The 21,793-nt window shown below is 52.0% G+C and overlaps 1 protein-coding gene across 3 annotated transcripts in view; it reads left to right on the top strand.

Annotated features, from left to right (window-relative positions):
- The window catches only part of slc12a9 (solute carrier family 12 member 9), a 60,221-nt gene extending 40,661 nt beyond the window's left edge, over positions 1-19,560 (top strand). For all 3 annotated transcript variants that reach the window (XM_078427629.1, XM_078427628.1, XM_078427630.1), the window contains 6 exons: positions 4,283-4,365; positions 9,465-9,589; positions 11,481-11,673; positions 12,736-12,910; positions 14,383-14,529; positions 18,720-19,560. In XM_078427629.1, the coding sequence (XP_078283755.1) occupies positions 4,283-4,365; positions 9,465-9,589; positions 11,481-11,673; positions 12,736-12,910; positions 14,383-14,529; positions 18,720-19,558 (1,562 nt within the window). In that variant the 3' untranslated portion in view covers positions 19,559-19,560. The remainder of the gene's footprint in view (positions 1-4,282; positions 4,366-9,464; positions 9,590-11,480; positions 11,674-12,735; positions 12,911-14,382; positions 14,530-18,719) is intronic.
- Positions 19,561-21,793: the final 2,233 nt, after the last annotated feature.

Here is a 21,793-nt window from a genome sequence, read left to right as displayed (position 1 = left end):
TTGGCCTCCACTGCCTTCTGAGGCAGAGAATTCCACAGATTCACAACTCTCTGACTGAAAAACTTTTTCCTCATCTCAGTTCTAAATGGCATGCCCCTTATTCTTAAACTGTGTGTGGCCCCTGGTTCTGAACTCCCCCAACATTGGGAACATGTTTCCTGCCTCTAACGTGTCCAACCCCTTAATAATCTTATACGTTTCGATAAGATCTCCTCTCATCCTGTTGTGGTCTCTCTCTCCCTCCCAACCCCATCCTCCTGCCTTCTCCCCGTAACCCCTGACACCCGCACTAATCAAGAATCTATCTATCTCTGCCTTACATACATCCACTGACTTGTGGCCTCCACAGCCGTCTGTGGCAAAGAATCCCACAAATTCACCGCCCTCTGACTGAAGAAATTCCTCCTCATCTCCTTCCTAAAGGAACGTCCTTCAATTCCGAGGCTGTGCCCTCTGGTCCTAGACTCTCCCACTAGTGGAAACATCCTCCCCACATCCACTCTATCCAGGCCGCTCACTGTTCTGTATGTTCCAATTAGGTTCCCTTAAATATACCTGGACTATCTCTGACATCTCCCTCCCGTTTCTGGACCTCACCATCTCCATCACAGGAGACAGACTAGTGACGGACATTTACTACAAGCCCACCGACTCGCACAGCTATCTGGACTACACATCTTCCCATCCGGCCCCCTGCAAAAAATCTATCCCCTACTCCCAATTCCTCCGTCTACGCCGCATCTGCGCCCGGGATGAGGTGTTTCAGACTGGGGCTTCCGAGATGTCCTCGTTCTTCAGAAAACGGGTCTTCCCCTCCTCCATTATAGATGAGGCTCTCACTAGGGTCTCTTCTACATCCCGCAGCTCCGCTCTTGCTCCCCCTCCCACCCCCACTCGCAACAAGGACAGAGTCCCCCTCGTTCTCACCTTCCACCCCACCAGCCAGCGGATCCAACATATCATCCGCCAACATTTCCGTCACCTACAACGGGACCCCCCACCACTGGCCACATCTTCCCATCCCCTCCCCTCCCCGCGTTCCGCAGAGACCGTTCCCTCCGTAACTCCCTGGTCCACTCGTCCCTTCCCACCCAAACCACCCCATCCCCGGGCACTTTCCCCAGGCAACCGCACGAGATGCAACGCCTGTCCCTTTACCTCCCCCCCTCAACTCCATCAAAGGACCCAAACAGTCTTTCCAGGTGAGACAGAGGTTCACCTGCACCTCCCACCTCTGTGATTTCTCAGGTTCCCCCCCTCATTCTTGTTAGAGTCGAGATTCAATGAGACAGGTCCAGTGGGGCAGGAGCATGCAAAAATCATGGGGCTCCCAAGATACCCCTGTAACTGAGTGGATCTTGGGTAAGGGACAGAATGGGACAATGTGGAGTTGAGGCCACACACAGTTTAAGAATAAGGGGTCGGCCATTTAGAACAGAGACGAGGAAAAACTTTTCCACTCAGAGAGTTGTGAATCTGTGGAATTCTCTGCCTCAGAGGGCAGTGGAGGCCAATTCTCTGAGTGCATTCAAGAGAGAGCTGGATAGAGCTCTTAAGGATAGCGGAGTCAGGGCGTCTGTGGCAAAGAATCCCACAAATTCGCCGCCCTCTGACTGAAGAAATTCCTCCTCATCTCCTTCCTAAAAGAACGACCTTTAATTCTGAGGCTGTGCCCTCTGGTCCTAGACTCTCCCACTAGTGGAAACATCCTCTCCTCATCCACTCTATCCAGGCCGCTCACTGTTCTGCACGTCTCAATGAGGTCCCCCCCCCTCGTCCTTCTAAACTCCAGCGAGTACAGGCCCAGTGCCCACAAACGCTCATCGTACGTTAACCCACCCGTTCCTGGGATCGTTCTTGCGTAAAACCTCCTCTGGACCCTCTCCAGGGCCAGCACGTCCTTCCCCAGAACCACTCGATCCAAACCCTTCGCTTTTCGGCAAGCAATGCTGCTTAGATTTTGGGGGGGGAGGGAAATGGGTAGATTTTAAAGAGGTGGATGCAAAGTATGGTGACTTACAGAGATCGTCGGGGTGACTTACAGAGATTTAACCATCGTTCTTCGCCTTTTGTTTTTTTTAATATTTATTATTATTGAAGGAAAGATACAATAGGAATGACATAATGCATTACATTCCCCTCCATTTTGTTCTTTATCTATAACAACATCATGTCACAAATACAAATGCACAATTTGACAGCAAAACCTCTAAATTCTTCCAAGGCACAGGCCTATACATATCTACAACATGTCAGATGGCTCAGGATACACTCATTCATTATGCATCAGCCATCCTGTGAGGTAATCAGCAACTGTGTAAACATAAATAAGTAAATAAGCGAGGGGATTTGAGTATAGGAGCAGGGAGGTTCTGCTGCAGTTGTACAGGGCCTTGGTGAGACCGCACCTGGAGTATTGCGCACAGTTTTGGTCTCCTAATCTGAGGGAAGACGTTCTTGCCATAGAGGGAGTACAGAGAAGGTTCACCAGATTAATTCCAAAGGATGGCAGGACTTTCATATGAAGAAAGACTGGATAGACTCGCTGGAATTTAGAAAATTGAGGGGGGATCTCATAGAAACGTACAAAATTCTTAAGGGGTTGGACAGGCTAGATGCAGGAAGATTGTTCCCGATGTTGGGGGAGTCCAGAACAAGGGGTCACAGTTTCAGGATAAGGGGGAAGTCTTTTAGGATCTTATTGAAACATATAAGATAATTAGGGGATTGGACACATTAGAGGCAGGAAACATGTTCTAAAATGTTGGGGGAGTCCAGAACAAGGGGCACGGTAGCGCAGCGGTAGAGTTGCTGCTTTACAGCGAATGCAGCGCCGGAGACTCAGGTTCGATCCTGACTACGGGTGCTGCACTGTAAGGAGTTTGTACGTTCTCCCCGTGACCTGCGTGGGTTTTCTCCGAGATCTTTGGTTTCCTCCCACACTCCAAAGACGTACAGGTATGTAGGTTAATTGGCTGGGTAAATGTAAAAATTGTCCCTAGTGGGTGTAGGATAGTGTTAATGTACGGGGATCGCTGGGCGGCACGGACCTGGTGGGCCGAAAAGGCCTGTTTCCGGCTGTATATATATGATATGATATGAATAAGGGGTAGGCCATTTAGAACGGAGATGAGGAAGAACTTTTTCAGTCAGAGAGTGGTGAAGGTTTGGAATTCTCTGCCACAGAAGGCAGTGGAGGCCAGTTCGTTGGATGCTTTCAAGAGAGAGCTGGATAGAGCTCTTAAGGATAGCGGAGTGAGGGGGTATGGGGAGAAGGCAGGAACGGGGTACTGATTGAGAATGATCAGCCATGAAAGGAAGCATGCAGGTACAGCAGGCAGTGAAGAAAGCCAATGGAATGTTGGCCTTCATAACAAGAGGAGTTGAGTATAGGAGCAAAGAGGTCCTTCTGCAGTTGTACAGGGCCCTAGTGAGACCGCACCTGGAGTACTGTGTGCAGGTTTGGTCTCCAAATATGAGGAAGGATATTCTCGCTATTGAGGGCGTGCAGCGTAGGTTTACTAGGTTAATTCACGGAATGGCGGGACTATCATATGTTGAAAGACTGGAGCGACTGGTATACACTGGAATTTAGAAGGATGAGAGGAGATCTTATCGAAACGTATAAGATTATTAAGGGGTTGGACATGTTAGAGGCAGGAAACATGTTCCCAATGTTGGGGGAGTCCAGAACCAGGGGCCACAGTTTAAGAATAAGGGGTAGGCCATTTAGAACTGAGATGAGGAAAAACTTTTTCAGTCAGAGAGTGGTGAATCTGTGGAATTCTCTGCCTCAGAAGGCAGTGGAGGCCAATTCTCTGAATGCATTCAAGAGAGAGCTAGATAGAGCTCTTAAGGATAGCGGAGTCAGGGGGTATGGGGAGAAGGCAGGAACGGGGTACTGATTGAGAATGATCAGCCATGATCACATTGAATGGCGGTGCTGGCTCGAAGGGCCGAATGGCCTCCTCCTGCACCTATTGTCTATTGAGGGTGGTGAATCTGTGGGATTCTTTGCCACAGACGGCTGTGGAGGCCACAAGTCAGTGGATGTATTTAAGGCAGAGATAGATAGATTCTTGATTAGTGCGGGTGTCAGGGGTTACGGGGAGAAGGCGGGAGAATGGGGTTGGGATGGAGAGATAGATCGGCCACAAGTGAATGGCGGAGTTGACCTGATGGGCCGAACGGCCTCATTCTACTCCTATCACTTATGACCTTATGAGTGGGAGAGGCCAGGAAACGTGGGCTGAGTGGAATAACTGCTGTGATTTCCCTGTAGGTGTGTTGCTAGCCCCTGCAAAGAGAACGTCCAAGACTGGAAACCCCTGGGTTGCTGTCCTCTACACCTGGCTCTTGGTTCAGGTAAGTCTGAAGCGTAAAAGCTCCATCCTGGAGATTTTTTTGACTCCATAAATAATAGGAGCAGAATTAGGCCGCTCGGCCCATCGATGATACTAAGCTGGGGGGTAGTGTGAATTGTGAGGAAGATGCAATAAGGCTGCAGGGTGACTTGGACAGGTTGTGTGAGTGGGCGGATACATGGCAGATGCAGTTTAATGTAGATAAGTGTGAGGTTATTCACTTTGGAAGTAAGAATAGAAAGGCAGATTATTATCTGAATGGTGTCAAGTTAGGAGGAGGGGGAGTTCAACGAGATCTGGGTGTCCTAGTGCATCAGTCAATGAAAGGAAGCATGCAGGTACAGCAGGCAGTGAAGAAAGCCAATGGAATGTTGGCCTTCATAACAAGAGGAGTTGAGTATAGGAGCAAAGAGGTCCTTCTACAGTTGTACCGGGCCCTGGTGAGACCGCACCTGGAGTACTGTGTGCAGTTTTGGTCTCCAAATTTGAGGAAGGATATTCTTGCTATGGAGGGCGTGCAGCGTAGGTTCACTAGGTTAATTCCCGGAATGGCGGGACTGTCGTATGTTGAAAGACTGGAGCGATTGGGCTTGTATACACTGGAATTTAGAAGGATGAGGGGGGATCTTATTGAAACATATAAGATAATTAGGGGATTGGACACATTAGAGGCAGGAAACATAGTTCCCAATGTTGGGGGAGTCCAGAACCAGGGGCCACAGTTTAAGAATAAGGGGTAGGCCATTTAGAACGGAGATGAGGAAGAACTTTTTCAGTCAGAGAGTGGTGAAGGTGTGGAATTCTCTGCCTCAGAAGGCAGTGGAGGCCAGTTCGTTGGATGCTTTCAAGAGAGAGCTGGATAGAGCTCTTAAGGAGAGCGGAGTGAGGGGGTATGGGGAGAAGGCAGGAACGGGGTACTGATTGAGAGTGATCAGCCATGATCGCATTGAATGGCGGTGCTGGCTCGAAGGGCTGAATGGCCTCCTCCTGCACCTATTGTCTATTGTCTATTGAGTCCACTCCGCCATTCAATCGCGGCTGATCTACCTCTCCCTCCTAACCCCATTCTCCTGCCTTCTCCCCACAACCTCTCTCACCCGCACTGATCAAGAATCTATCCATCTCTGCCTTAAAAATACCCACTGACTTGTGGCCTCCACAGCCGCCTGTGGCAAAGAATCCCACAGATTCACCACCCTCTGCAGGATCCACACAACGAATGGTAGGCCCCTGGGGAGTGTTGTCGAGCAGAGGGATCTAGGAGCTCTGAGCGAAGCAGGTGTTGATTCACAGGTAGGTACGGTGGTCCAGACAGCTTTTGGCACATTGGCCTTCATCAGTCAGATTATTGAGTATAGAATATAGTTCTTCAGTCTGAAGAAGGGTCTCGACCCGAAACGTCACCCATTCCTTCTCTCCAGAGATGCTGCCCGACCCGCTGAGTTACTCCAGCATTCTGTGAATAAATACCTTCGATTTGTACCAGCATCTGCAGTTATTTTCTTATAGAATATAGTTGGGAGGTCCTGTTGCAGGTTGTAAACGATGTTGGTGAGACTGCATTGAGAGTATTGTGTGTTCAGTTCTGGACACCATTGTTATTAGGGTTGCCAACTATCTCAATCCCAAATAAGGGACAAAGGGTGACGTCACCGCCCCGCGCCCCACGTGACCTCACCCAGCCAGCGGCCACGTGCTCCCGCTCCACCAATGGCGGCAGCCCGGGCTGGGAGGCGGGTTGCTATGCAACCTCCATTAGGCGGCGCCCGGGCCTCCGGGCCTACACTGTCCTGGACTACTACGGCCTCCGGGCCTACACTGCCCTGCTTGTGGTAGGATGGTTCAGTTGCCTGTATGTGTGATGATACCATTAAAATGCAGAATACATCTCATCTATCAATTCACAGATTTGTGTTATTTTTCTTCTTAAATGTTTCTGCAAGTTTCTGCCGACTAAAATGGCGCCTTGACGTACTACGGTTTTTAGGGTGGAGTGGTCTATCTTGTTCCTCTGGTATCTTTGGTTTCTTCCCGGCTGTTATCAGGCATCTGAACCGTCCTACCACAACCAGAGAGCAGTGCTGAACTACCGTCTACCTCATCGGAGACCGTCGGACTATCCTTGATCGGGCTTTGCTGGCTTTATCTTGCATTAAACGTTATTCCCTTTTATGTATCTGCACGCTCGATTGCAATCGTGTATTGTCTCCACGACAATGACCACGACAATGACCACCACAATGACCACAATGACCACGACAATGACCACCACAATGACCACAATGACCACAATGACCACGATGACCACGACAATGACCACAATGACCACGACAATGACCACAATGGCCACAATGACCACGACAATGACCACGACAATGACCACGACAATGACCACGACAATGACCACCACAATGACCACCACAATGACCACAATGACCACGACAATGACCACAATGACCACAATGACCACAACAATGACCACAATGACCACAATGACCACGACAATGACCGCGACAACGACCACAATGACCGTGACAATTACCACTATGACATAGAAACATAGAAAACATAGAAAATAGGTGCAGGAGTAGGCCATTCGGCCCTTCGAGCCTGTACGCACCGCCATTCAATATGATCATGGCTGATCATCCAACTCAGTATCCCGTACCTGCCTTCTCTCCGTACCCCCTGATCCCTTTAGCCACAAGGGCCACATCTAACTCCCTCTTAAATATAGCCAATGAACTGGCCTCAACTACCTTCTGTGGCAGAGAATTCCACAGATTCACCACTCTCTGTGTGAAAAAAAACTTTCTCATCGCGGTCCTAAAAGACTTCCCCCTTATCCTTAAGCTGTGACCCCTTGTTCTGGACTTCCCCAACATCGGGAACAATCTTCCTGCATCCAGCCTGTCCAACCCCTTAAGAATTTTGTACGTTTCTATAAGATCCCCCCTCAATCTTCTAAATTCCACCGAGTACAAGCCGAGTCTATCCAGTCTTTCTTCATCCCAGGGATCAATCTGGCGAACCTCCTCTGTACTCCCTCTATGGCAAGAATGTCTTTCCTCAGATTAGGAGACCAAAACTGTATGCAATACTCCAGGTGCGGTCTCACCAATGCCCTGTACAACTGCAGCAGAACCTCCCTGCTCCTATACTCAAATCCCCTCGCTATGAATGCCAACATGTTGGGGAAGTCCAGAACAAGGGATCACAGTTTAAGGATAAGGGGGAAGTCTTTTAGGACCGAGATGAGCAAACATTTTTTCACACAGAGAGTGGTGAGTCTGTGGAATTCTCTGCAACAGAAGGTAGTTGAGGCCAGTTCATTGGCTATATTTAAGAGGGAGTTAGATGTGGCCCTTGTGGCTAAAGGGATCAGGGGGTATGGAGAGAAGGCAGGTACAGGCTACTGAGTTGGATGATCAGCCATGATCATATTGAATGGCGGTGCGTACAGGCTCGAAGGGCCGAATGGCCTACTCCTGCACCTATTTTCTGTTTCTATGACAATGACCACGACAATGACCATGACAATGACCACGACAATGACCACAATGACCACGACAATGACCGCGACAATGACCACGACAATGACCGCGACAATGACCACCACAATGACCACAATGACCACGACAATGACCACGACAATGACCACCACAATGACCACGACAATGACCACGACAATGACCATGACAATGACCACAATGACCATGACAATGACCACAATGACCACAATGACCATGACAATGACCACAATGACCACCACAATGACCACGACCGCGACAATGCCGAGTCAGGTCGATACAAGTCACTTTCTTTGTGAAACTAGCACCCGGCTAAGAGATGACACCGTCTTCGGAAACATCGCCAAATCCCCACGCTTACCTGACCGTCAAACCGTCGCCTCTGATCTACCCGTCAAATGTCCCGGCGGTAAATAAATTAGCCGAACAAAACTATCTTCTGGCATCTTCAAATGCCTTCTCTTAATTTAATGCTACGCGCTTCCAAACGCACCTGCGACAACCTAGCAAACCTGGGGACAGCGTGCGACAGACAGCGCCCGCGATAAGCAGCGATACCTGGCGACAAGCCAGCTGTCGCCGAGAAATTTCTAGCGGGAATTTTTTTCCTCGGCGCGCCGAGATCCGCTACGATTCATTGAAGACTCCTCACGATCATCCCCGCGACACCCCGGCAAACGTTCGGCCACAGCCTAGTCGCCGGCAGTCGCCTTAAAATCACCTAAGTTGGACAGGCCCTTAAAGCTTTTCACTGTACCTCGGCACACGTGACAATAGACAATAGGTGCAGGAGGAGGCCATTCGGCCCTTCGAGCCAGCACCACCATTCAATGTGATCACGGCTGATCATTCTCAATCAGTACCCCGTTCCTGCCTTCTCCCCATACCCCCTGACTCTGCTATCCTTAAGAGCTCTATCTAGCTCTCTCTTAAATGCTTTCAGAGACTTGGCCTCCACTGCCTTCTGAGGCAGAGAATTCCACAGATTCACAACTCTCTGACTGAAAATGTTTTTCCTCATCTCCGTTCTAAATGGCCGACCCCTTATTCTTAAACTGTGTGTGGCCCCTGGTTCTGGACTCCCCCAACATTGGGAACATGTTTCCTGCCTCTAACGTGTCCAACCCCTTAATAATCTTATACGTTTCGATAAGATCCCCTCGCATCCTTGTAAATTCCAGTGTATACAAGCCTAGTCGCTCCAGTCTTTCAACATATGACAGTCCTGCCATTCTGGGAATTAACCTAGTAAACCTACGCGCTGCACACCCTCAATAGCAAGAATATCATTCCTCATATTTGGGGACCAAAACTGCACACAGTACTCCAGGTGCGGTCTCACTAGGGCCCTGTACAACTGCACACAGTACTCCAGGTGCGGTCTCACTAGGGCCCTGTACAACTGCACACAGTACTCCAGGTGCGGTCTCACTAGGGCCCTGTACAACTGCACACAGTACTCCAGGTGCGGTCTCACTAGGGCCCTGTACAACTGCAGAAGGACCTTGTGGCGATAAACTGAACTGGGATTCCTACCGACGCAAATGCTTGGCTTTGTTTTCTCTTCCAGTTAGTGCTGTTTGCTGGGAAGCTGAACACCATCGCTGGGATCGTCACCATCTTCTTCCTGATGGCCTACGCCGCCGTGGATCTCGCCTGCTTATCCCTTGAGTGGGCCTCTGCCCCCAACTTCAGGTAGTTATTAGCAAAGATACTAGAGGACCAAGATGAACCACTCCCGTCGAAATCGCCTATACTGAAGTGTCGCACGCAAAGGAGCGGGACGTCCGCCATTTTAGTAGGCAAAACCCGCCCTCCGCTCTGCCTCGCACAGTGTATGGGATAGCGTAAGTGTGTGTGGGAGGATCATTAGTGCACGGGGATCGCTGGTCGGCACGGACCCGGTGGGCCGAAACAAAGATACTAGAGGAGCAAGATGAACCACTCCGTCAAAATCGCCTATACTGAAGTGTACAATACAATACAATACAATATATCTTTATTGTCATTGTACCCAGGGGTACAACGAGATTGGGAATGCGCCTCCCATACGATGCACTAATTTAGGTAATTTAGACAGCAGCAACCCAACGAAACGAACAGTTGTAACAGTTTTGGACAGGGTAAAGTGCAAGTTGATCTATGCGTTGTGGCCATCCGGCTCAGCAGGACCGGTTCATAGCAGCTATGGCCCTGGGGATGAAGCTGTTCGCAAAGGAGTCATTTTTGTAAGCAAAATCCACCATTGTAGTAGGCAAACCCCGCCATTTTAGTAAGCAAAACCCACCATTTTAGTAGGCAAACCCCGCCATTTTAGTAGGCAAACGCCGCCAATTTAGTAGGCAAAACCCACCATTTTAGTAGGCAAACCCCGCCATTTTAGTATGCAAAACCCGCCATTTTAGTAGGCAAACCAGCCATTTTAGTAGGCAAAACCCACCATTTTAGTAGGCAAACCCCACCATTTTAGTAGGCGAACCCCACCATTTTAGTAGACGGAACCCCGCCATTTTAGTAGGCAAACCCCACCATTTTAGTAGGCAAACCCCACCATTTTAGTAGGCAAACCCCACCATTTTAGTAGGCAAACCCCGCCATTTTAGTAAGCAAAACCCGCCGTTCGTTCTGCCTCTCGCAGTGTAATCAGTGTTTTGGGGGAAGAGTATCGTATGGGAGGCGCATTCCCAATTTCGTTGTACCCCTGTACAATGACAATAAAGATATATTGTATTGTATTGTATGATACCATTAAATTGCAGAATATATCTCATCTATCAATTCACAGATTTTTGTTATTTTTCTTTTTAAATGTTTCTGCAAGTTTCGGCCGACTAAAATGGCCGCCGTGACGTACTACGGTTTTTAGGGTCGAGTGGTCTATCTTGCTCTGCTCTAGTATCTATGGTTATTAGTGGTGCTGTATTTGTAACAATGCAAAAGGATTTCCACTATGCTCAGTACAGTTTAGTTTAGTGATACAGTGCGGAAACAGGCCCTTCGGCCCAAAGATACTAGAGGAGCAAGATGTACCACTCGACTAAAAACCGTAGTGCGTCACGGCGGCCATTTTAGTAGGCAGAAACTTGTAGAAACATTTAAAAAGAAAAATAACAAAAATCTGTGAATTGGCAGATGAGATATATTCTGCATTTTAATGGTATCATCACACATACTGTTCCCCCAAAACACTGATTACACTGCGAGAGGCAGAGCGAGAGGCGGGTTTCGCTTACTAAAATGGCGGACGGTCCATCTTGCTCTAGTATCTTTTGCCCACCGGGTCCGCGCCGACCAGCGATCCCCGCACACTGACGCTATCCCACACACACACACACACACACCAAGGACAATTTACATTTACACCAAGCCAATTAGCGTACAAACCTGCACGTCTTTGGAGTGTGGGAGGAAACCGAAGATTTCGGAGGAAAAACCCACGCAGGTCACGGGGAGAACGTGCAGACATCGTACGGACGGCGCCCGCGGTCGGGATCGAACCCGGGTCTTTGGCGCGCTTGAGGCAGCAGCTCTACCCGCTGCGCCCGCCTCGGGTCCTCACCTCTGCTCCCCCCACCCCCCTCCCCAGGCCGACCTTTCAACTGTTCAGTTGGCACACGTGTTTGCTGGGGATCGTCGGCTGCCTGGTGATGATGTTCCTGATCAATCCAGTCTACGCCTCCTGTGGGATTGTCCTGATGCTGATCCTGCTGGTGGTCATTCACTACCGGTCTCCCACCAGTAGTTGGGGCTACATCAGCCAGGCCCTCATCTTCCACCAGGTAAGTCCCGCAGGTACAAATCGTAGGTTGGACACAAAATGGCGGAGTAACTCAGCGGGTCGGGCAGCGTCTCTGGAGAGAAGGAACGGGTGACGTTTCGGTTCGAGACCCTTCTCGACCCGAAACGTCGCCCGTTCCTTCTCTCCGATGTGCTGGAGGCCGAACCTGGAGCAGTGGATGCAGTTGATGGGGTTAGAGGAGGTGCAGGTGAACCTCTGCCTCACCTGGAGGTAGTATACACTGGAATCTAGAAGGATGGGGGGGACCTCATTGAAACGTACAGAACAGTGAGCGGCCTGGATAGAGTAGATGTGGAGAGGATGTTTCCACCAGTGGGAGAGTCTAGGACCAGAGGCCACAGCCTCAGCATTAAAGGATGTTCCTTTAGGAAGGAGATGAGGAGGAATCTCTTTGGTTAGAAGGTGGTGAATCTGTGGGATTCTTTGCCACAGACGGCTGTGGAGGCCACAAGTCAGTGGACATTGCCATTGAGGGCGTGCAGCGTAGGTTCACCAGGTTAATTCCCGGAATGGCGGGACTGTCGTATGTTGAAAGACTGGAGCGACTAGGCTTGTACACACTGGAATTTAGAAGGATGAGAGCAGATCTCATCGAAACGTATAAGATTATTAAGGGGTTGGACACGTTAGAGGCAGGAAACATGTTCCCAATGTTGGGGGAGTCCAGAACCAGGGGCCACACACAGTTTAAGAATAAAGGGGTAAGGCCATTTAGAACGGAGATGAGGAAAAACTTTTTCAGTTGTGAATCTGTGGAATTCTCTGCCTCAGAAGGCAGTGGAGGCCAATTCTCTGAATGCATTCAAGAGAGAGCTAGATGGAGCTCTTAAGGATAGCGGAGTCAGGGGGTATGGGGAGAAGGCAGGAACGGGGTACTGATTGAGAATGATCAGCCATGATCACATTGAATGGCGGTGCTGGCTCGAAGGGCCGAATGGCCTCCTCCTGCACCTATTGTCTATTGTCTATTGTCTATTGTCTATTGTCTATTGTCTATTGTTGGAGGTGGTTGGGGGCCATTGACCCTGGTGGTCTGTTCCAGGTGAGGAAGTATCTGCTGCTCCTGGATGTCCGCAAGGAGCACGTCAAGTTCTGGAGGCCCCAGATGCTGCTGATGGTCGCCAACCCACGCACCAGCGCCCAGCTGATCACCTTCATCAACGACCTGAAGAAAGGGGGCCTCTTCGTCCTGGGCCACGTGGAGATCGGAGACCTCGGTGAGTTGGGCCCGTGGGGACAGACGGAGAAAAGACTTGATAGGGATCCGAGGGGGTAACATTTTCCACGCAAAGGGGCGGTGTGTGTACGGGACGAGCCGCCGGCAGGTGGCGGCACGGTGGCGCGGCGGTAGAGTTGCCGCCTTACAGCGAATGCAGCGCCGGAGACTCAGGTTCGATCCTGACTACGGGCGCCTTCTGTACGGAGTTTGCACGTTCTCCCCGTGACCTGCGTGGGTTTTCTCCGAGATCTTCGGTTTCCTCCCACACTCCAAAGACGTGCAGGTATGTAGGTTAATCGGCTGGGTAAAATGTAAAAATTGTCCCTAGTGGGTGTAGGATAGTGTTAGTGTGCGGGGATCGCTGGGCGGCACGGACTTGGTGGGCCGAAGGGCCCGTTTCCGCGCTGTATCTCTAAAAAAAAAAGGAGGTAGTTGAGGCTGGGACTATCCCAACGTTTAGGAAATAGTCAGATACATGGATAGGACAGATTTGGACAAGCTAGATGCAGGAAAAACGTTCCCAACGTTGGGGGAGTCCAGAACCAGGGGCCACACACACACAGTCTAAGAATAAAGGGGAGGCCATTTAAAACTGAGGTGAGAAAAAACGTTTTCACCCAGAGAGTTGTGAATCTGTGGAATTCTCTGCCACAGAGGGCAGTGTAGGCCAAATCACTGGATGGATTTAAGAGAGAGTTAGATAGAGCTCTAGGGGCTAGAATGGTCTAATTCTGCTCCTCTCACATCAAGGTCCAATCAAAGACAGTCTGAAGAAGGGTCTCGACCCGAAACGTCACCCATTCCTTCTCTCCAGAGATGCTGCCTGACCCGCTGAGTTACCCCAGCATTTTGTGATACCTTCGAAAGATAGTCCGAGGGTCTCCAAATGAGGTAGATAGTATAAGAAAATAACTGCAGATGCTGGTACAAATCGATTTATTCACAAATTGCTGGAGTAACTCAGCGGGTCAGGCAGCATCTCGGGAGAGAAGGAATGGGTGACGTTTCGGGTCGAGACCCTTCTTCAGACTGATGTCGGGGGTGGGCGGGACAAAGGAAGGATATAGGTGGAGACGGGAAGACAGAGGGAGAACTGGGAAGGAGGAGGGGAAGGGAGGGACAGAGGAACTATCTGAAGTTGTAGTAGTTACTACTGAAGTTGAGGTAGATAGTAGTTCAGCACCGCTCTCTGGTTGTGGTGGGACGGTTCAGTTGCCTGATAACAGCCAGGAAGAAACTCTCCCTGAATCTGGAGGTGTGTGTTTCCACACTTCTGCACCTCTTGCCCCGATGGGAGAGGGGAGAAGAGGGAGTGGCCGGTGGGGGTGAGACTGGTCCTTGATTGTGCTGCTGGCCTTGCCGAGGTGAGATATACAAATGGAGTCGGTGAGGTTGGTTTGCGTGCGGGTCTGGGCGATTGCGTAATTGGGCGGGCTGTTCCCAAACTCTGCCTCTGATCGTCTCTTTCAGACACCCTGCCAACCGACCCCATCCACCCGCAGTACAACTTCTGGCTCAGCCTCGTGGACAAGTTGAACGTCAAGGCCTTCGTGGATCTGACATTGTCGCCCTCTGTGCGCCAAGGGGTCCAGCATCTGCTGCATATCACCGGACTAGGTGAGGATGGGGCTTCTCGACTTGAGCCTGCAGCTCTAATACGCCGATCAGCCAAAACATTATGACCTGCCGAGCCAAAAAAAGATGGCCGCCTGCCTAATATGCTGTTGGTCCTCCGTGTGCAGCCCCAGGGTACGATGCACTGTGTATTGTGACACATTCCTCCCGTGACCACCATTAACATTTCCCGTGACTTGTGCCACAGTCGACCTTCTGTCGGTTCGGACCAGACGGGATCGCCTTCGTTGCCCTCGCGCGTCGATGAGCCTTGGGCGTCCAACACCCTGCCTGTCGCCGGTTTGTGGTTTGTCCCTCCTCGGACCACTGTCGGTCGGTCGGTGCTCACCACTGCCGACCGGGAGCACCCCACAAGCCTTGCCGTTTCAGAGATGCTCTGACCCAGTCGTCTGGCCAGAACAAATTGGCCCTTGTCAAAGTCGCTCAGGTCTTTACTCCTGCCCATTTCTCCTGCATCCAACACGTCAACTTCAAGAACTGACTGTTCACTTGCTGCCTAATACATCCCACCCCTTGACAGGTGCCATTGTAACACGATGACCAATGTTATTCACTTTGCCTGTCAGTGGTCATGATGTTTTGGCTGATCGGTGTATTATGGATAGCAGCTTCTATATCGGTGAGATTAGTGAACTGGAGATATCTTTGGAACTGGAGGGCGATCTCATGGAAATGTGACCTAAATAGTGAACGGGAAAGAATAATTTACTTACGTATAAGATTGAGATGAGGAAAAATAAGCTCATACGTGATAGGGAGTAGAATTAGGCCATTCGGCCCATCAAGTCCACTCCGCCATTCAATCACGGCTGATCTATCTCTCCCTCCTAACCCCATTCTCCTGCCTTCTCCCCATAACCCCTGACACCCGCACTAATCAAGAATCTATCTATCTTTGCCTTAAAAACTACCCACTGACTTGTGGCCTCCACAGCCGTCTGTGGCAAAGAATCCCACAGATTCACCACCCTCTGACTGAAATAAATTTCTCCTCATCTCCTTCCTAACTGAAGTATGATTTGCACCAGAGAAGTGTTGGGATTATAGATTTGCAGAGATGTACCAAATGACTTCCACAGATTCACCACCCTTTTGAGTAATGTGAGGAGCAATTTTGGGCCCCCGTATCTGAGGAAGGAGGTGCTGGCTCTGGAGAGGGTCCAGAGGAGGTTTTACACAAGAACGATCCCGGGAATGAGTGGGTTAACGTACGATGAGCGTTTGTCGGCACTGGGCCTGTACTCGCTGGAGTTTAGAAGGATGAGGGGGGACCTCATTGAGACGTGCAGAACAGTGAGCGGCCTGGATAGAGTGGGTGTGGGGAGGATGTTTCCACCAGTCACTGAAAGAAAGCATGCAGGTACAGCAGGCAGTGAAGAAAGCCAATGGAATGTTGGCCTTCATAACAAGAGGAGTTGAGTATAGGAGCAAAGAGGTCCTTCGACAGTTGTACCGGGCCCTGGTGAGACCGCACCTGGAGTAGTGTGTGCAGTTGTACAGGGCCCTAGTGAGACCGCACCTGGAGTACTGTGTGCAGTTGTACAGGGCCCTGGTGAGACCGCACCTGGAGTACTGTGTGCAGTTGTACAGGGCCCTAGTGAGACCGCACCTGGAGTACTGTTTGCAGTTTTGGTCTCCAAATTTGAGGAAGGATATTCTTGCTATTGAGGGCGTGCAGCGTAGGTTCACCAGGTTAATTCCCGGAATGGCGGGACTGTCATATGTTGAAAGACTGGAGCGACTAGGCTTGTACACACTGGAATTTAGAAGGATGAGAGGAGATCTTATCGAAACGTATAAGATTATTAAGGGGTTGGACACGTTAGAGGCAGGAAACATGTTCCCAATGTTGGGGGGAGTCCAGAACCAGGGGCCACACACAGTTTAAGAATAAGGGGTAGGCCATTTAGAACTGAGATGAGGAAAAACTTTTTCAGTCAGAGAGTTGTGAATCTGTGGAATTCTCTGCCTCAAAAGGCAGTGGAGGCCAATTCTCTGAATGCATTCAAGACAGAGCTAGATAGAGCTCTTAAGGATAGCGGAGTGAGGGGGTATGGGGAGAGGGCAGGAACGGGGTACTGATTGGGAATGATCAGCCATGATCACATTGAATGGCGGTGCGTACAGGCTCGAAGGGCCGAATGGCCTCATCCTGCACCTATTGTCTATTGTCTATTGGCATTTTTAAGGCAGAGGTAGAAAAATTCTTGATTGGTGCGGGTGTCAGGGGTTTATGGGGAGAAGGCAGGAGAATGGGGCTAGGAGGGAGAGATAAATCAGCCGTGATTGAATGGTGGAGTATCGTTGATGGGCCGAATGGCCTAATTCTGCTCTTATCACTTACGAACTGCCCACGGGGCATTTGTGGCCTTTGTTCAGCTCGACTACACTTGGAAGTGGCTATGCTTGCTGTATCTATGCTGAGGTCTAAAGTCCCATCGTGACCAGTTGCAGGGGCTGGGTAAAGACTGAGACTTCTTCTTGAGGAGGAGGGGGGAGGGGGGGGGGGGGGGGGTTGGCTTATTGGTTTAAAGCAAAGGCAGACACAAAATGGCGGAGTAACTCAGCGGGTCGGGCGGCATCTCTGGAGAGGAGGAACGGGTGACGTTTCGGGCCGAGACCCTTCTACTTCTTCGGACTGGCGTCAGGGGAGGGGTTCGGGACAAAGATGGGATGTAGACGGAGACGGGAAGACCGGCGGGAGAACTGGGAAGGGGGGTGGGATGGAGAGGGGAATCAGGGACTGCTATGAAGTCTCCTCTCTCCCCTCTCCCCTCTCCCTCTCCTCCCCTTCCCAGTTCTCCCGCTAGTCTCCCTGTCTCCTGACGTCTACGATCCTATCGTCGTTCCCGCCCCTCCTCCCCTGACATCAGTCAGAAGTAGAAGAAGGGTCTCGACCCGAAACGTCGGCCATTCCTTCTCTCCCGAGATGCTGCCCGACCCGCTGATTTACCGCCATTTTGTGCCCGCCTAAAAATGGTACCTCGTGGGTATAGGATAGTGTTGATAGGCAATAGGTGCAGGAGGAGGCCATTCGGCCCACTGGGTTACTGCTGGAATTTTGTGTCTGCCTTTGGATTGTCTTGTCTTGGCGTTGGGGCCACTGACCAGGTGTACCCTTGCTTTCTCCAAACCCCCCAACCCCCCTCTCTACCCCCTACCCCCCCCACTCCACCCCCCCCCTCCCACTCCACCCCCCGCACTCCACTCCCACTCCACCCCCCCCACCCCACCCCCACCCCCTTAACTCCATCCCCCTCCCCCTCCACCCCCCCACTCCACCCCCCCCCTCCACTCCACCCCCCCTCACTCCACCCCCCTCCACTCCGCTCCACTCCACTACCACTCCACCCCCCCCTCACTCCTCCAACCCCCCCACTCCAAACCCCCACTCCAACCCCCCACTCCACCCCCCCTCACTCCACCCCCCCCTCACTCCACCCCCCTCCACTCCACTCCACTCCACTACCACTCCACCCCCCCCTCACTCCTCCAACCCCCCACTCCAACCCCCCACTCCACCCCCCCCACTCCAAACCCCCACTCCAAACCCCCACTCCAAACCCCCACTCCAAACCCCCACTCCAAACCCCCACTCCAAACACCCACTCCACCCCCCCTCCACCCCCCCCCCACACTCCACCCCCCCCACTCCACCCCCCCCTCCACCGCCCACCCCCCCTCCCACTCTCCAACCCCCCACTCCACCCCCCCACTCCACCCCCCCAACTACACTCCCCCACTCCACTACCCCTCCACTCTACCCCCCCCTCCACTCCCCCACTCCAACCCCCACCCCACCTTTCCACTACCCCACCCCGTCACTCCACCCCCCTCCCCCCACTCCACCCCCCCACTCCTCCACCCCCCACTCCTCCACCCCCCCACTCCAACCCCCCCCACCCCCCACTCCACCCCCCCTCCCACTCCTCCAACCCCCCCACTCCACCCCCCCACCCGCTCCACCCCCCCACTCCAAACCCCTACTCCACCCCCCCATTCCACTACCCCTCCACTCTACCCCCCCACTCCACTCCTCCTCCCCACTCCACTCCACCCCCCCACTCCACCCCCACTCCACTCCAACCCCCCTCACTCCACCCCCCCTCACCCACTCCACTCCACCCCCCCCTCACTCCACCCCCCCACCCCACCCCCCACGCCCCCTTCAGGTGGGATGAAGCCCAACACCCTGGTCCTCGGCTTCTACGACCAGTGCGTGCCCGACGACTACTTCCTGTGCGACCCGGCCTTCCGGGACACCAAGGAGAACGACCACTTCGGCGTGGACATCGCCTCGCTGCAGGCCCACTTCCCGCCCGTGCGCGGGGCCGAGGCCGGCAAGAGCCTGACCGAGCTGGAGTACGTGGCCATCGTCTCGGACGCCCTGAAGATGCAGAAGAACGTGTGCCTGGCCCGCTACTTCTGCGCCATGGACAAGAAGGACCTGTTCGCCAAGGCCCGCGGGCGGCCTGAGAGGGTGTCCATCGACGTCTGGCCCCTGGACCTGATGCGGCCCGACAGCGGCCACTACGTGGACGTGTGCAGCCTCTTCCTCTTACAGATGGCCTGCGTGCTGACCATGGTCGTCTCCTGGAAGGGGGCGCGCCTGCGCATTTTCCTGTGCATCGAGTCGGGCGACGAGAGCTGGGTGAAGAAAGAGGAGACGCTGCGGGAGCTGCTGGACAAGCTGCGCATTAAGGCCACCATCAAGATCGTCGCCTGGGACCAGGTGGTGGCGCTGCACTGCCAGCAGGCGCCTGCCTCGGACGACTACCCGGGGGAGGGCGGCCAGCAGGCGCCCGTCTCGGACGACTACCTCCGCGCCGCCAACCGCCTGGTGCGGGGGCAGGGCTTCCACACGGCCGTCCGGTTCCTCTACCTCCCCCGGCCTCCCGCCGACGCCACCCGCTCCCTCCGCTACCTCCGGCAGTTGGACATCCTCACCGAGGACCTGGGGCCTACGCTCCTCATCCACGGCCTTACCCCGGTCACCTGCACCGACCTGTAAGAGCGGACCTTTTTTTGTGGGGGGGGGGGGGGGGGGGGGGGGGAGGAGGGAAATGGGGCAAAGTAAGGGGAACGCCAGTGACTCGATCAGTAGCAAAGACACCAGAGGAACAAGATGGAACCACTCCGTTGAAACTGCCTCTACTGACGTTTTGTACGCCAAGGCCGCCATTTTAGTAAGCGAAGACCCGCCTCTTGCAGTGTTTTGGGGGGGACACTATGTGTGATGATACCATTAAAATGCAGGATACATCCCAGATTTTTTTGTTATTTTCCTTTCTAAACGTCTCTGCAAGTTTCTGCCCACTGAAAATGGCGTAACTGACGTACAGCGGTTTTTAGGGTCGAGTGGTCTATCTTGCTCCTCTAGTATCTCCTCTAGTATCGTGTATCATATCATATCATATCATATATATATACAGCCGGAAACAGGCCTTTTCGGCCCTCCAAGTCCGCGCCGCCCAGCGATCCCCGCACATTAACACTATCCTACACCCACTAGGGACATTTTTTACATTTGCCCAGCCAATTAACCTACATACCTGTACGTCTTTGGAGTGTGGGAGGAAACCGAAGATCTCGGAGAAAACCCACGCAGGTCACGGGGAGAACGTACAAACTCCTCACAGTGCAGCACCCGTAGTCAGGATCGAACCTGAGTCTCCGGCGCTGCATTCGCTGTAAAGCAGCAACTCTACCGCTGCGCCACCGTGCCGCCCTAATGTGCAGAGATACTTCTTCGGCATTTAAAATGAAGCGCTTGCATTAATATTTATATTTGAAGAATTTGAACAACATTGTATAACTTGCATTTTTTTTTTCTTTGGAGGGGACCAGTGTGTGGGGGGGGGGGGAGTACTAACTTATTAAAATGGTTATGCAATGTTGCCCCTGTGTTTAAATTACTTTCGTGCCCACCAGCTTTATGTTGTTGGCAAACTGTGTTAGGTCTTCATAACGAGAGGAGTTGAGTATAGGAGCAAAGAGGTCCTTCTGCAGTTGTACAGGGCCCTAGTGAGACCGCACCTGGAGTACTGTGTGCTGTTGTACAGGGCCCTAGTGAGACCGCACCTGGAGTACTGTGTGCAGTTGTACAGGGCCCTAGTGAGACCGCACCTGGAGTACTGTGTGCAGTTGTACAGGGCCCTAGTGAGACCGCACCTGGAGTACTGTGTGCAGTTGTACAGGGCCCTGGTGAGACCGCACCTGGAGTACTGTGTGCAGTTGTACAGGGCCCTAGTGAGACCGCACCTGGAGTACTGTGTGCAGTTGTACAGGGCCCTAGTGAGACCGCACCTGGAGCACTGTGTGCAGTTTTGGTCTCCAAATTTGAGGAAGGACATTCTTGCTATTGAGGGCGTGCAGCGTAGGTTCACTAGGTTAATTCCCGGAATGGCGGGACTGTCGTATGTTGAAAGACTGGAGCGACTAGGCTTGTATACACTGGAATTTCAGTCAGAGAGTTGTGAATCTGTGGAATTCTCTGCCTCAGAAGGCAGTGGAGGCCAATTATCTGAATGCTTTCAAGAGAGAGCTGGATAGAGCTCTTAAGGATAGCGGAGTCAGGGGGCATGGGAAGAAGGCAGGAACGGGGCACTGATTGTGGATGGTCAGCCATGATCATATTGAATTTAGAAGGATGAGAGGGGATCTTATCAAAACGTATAAGATTATTAAGGGGCTGGACACGTTAGAGGCAGGAAACATGTTCCCAATGTTGGGGGAGTCCAGAACCAGGGGCCACACAGTTTAAGAATAAGGGGTAAGGCCATTTAGCACGGAGATGAGGAAAAACCTTTTCAGTCAGAGAGTTGTGAATCTGTGGAATTCTCTGCCTCAGAAGGCAGTGGAGGCCAATTCTCTGAATGCATTCAAGAGAGAGCTGGATAGAGCTCTTAAGGATAGCGGAGTCAGGGGGTATGGGGAGAAGGCAGGAACGGGGTACTGATTGAGAATGATCAGCCATGATCACATTGAATGGCGGTGCTGGCTCGAAGGGGCCGAATGGCCTCCTCCTGCACCTATTGTCTATTGTTCTTGATGCCTCCAACCCTCTTCTAGGGTAAACTGGGTAAGGTCGTCAAGTCAAGTCAAGTCATGTTTATTTGCACATACACATACAAGATCTGCAGTGAAATGAAAGGTCCAGCAATAAGTCCTGGCACCTATTTTCTCTGGTGGATGGTATAAACTGTGCCAGGGGGGTCGGGCGGGCGAGTGGGGCACAAATTAGTCT

The sequence above is a fragment of the Rhinoraja longicauda genome, chromosome 34 (genome assembly GCF_053455715.1).
Source record: "Rhinoraja longicauda isolate Sanriku21f chromosome 34, sRhiLon1.1, whole genome shotgun sequence".
NCBI lineage: Eukaryota > Metazoa > Chordata > Chondrichthyes > Rajiformes > Arhynchobatidae > Rhinoraja > Rhinoraja longicauda.
The sequence above is the reverse complement of the archived record's forward strand: the minus strand, read 5'-3'. Positions and strand labels throughout refer to the sequence as shown.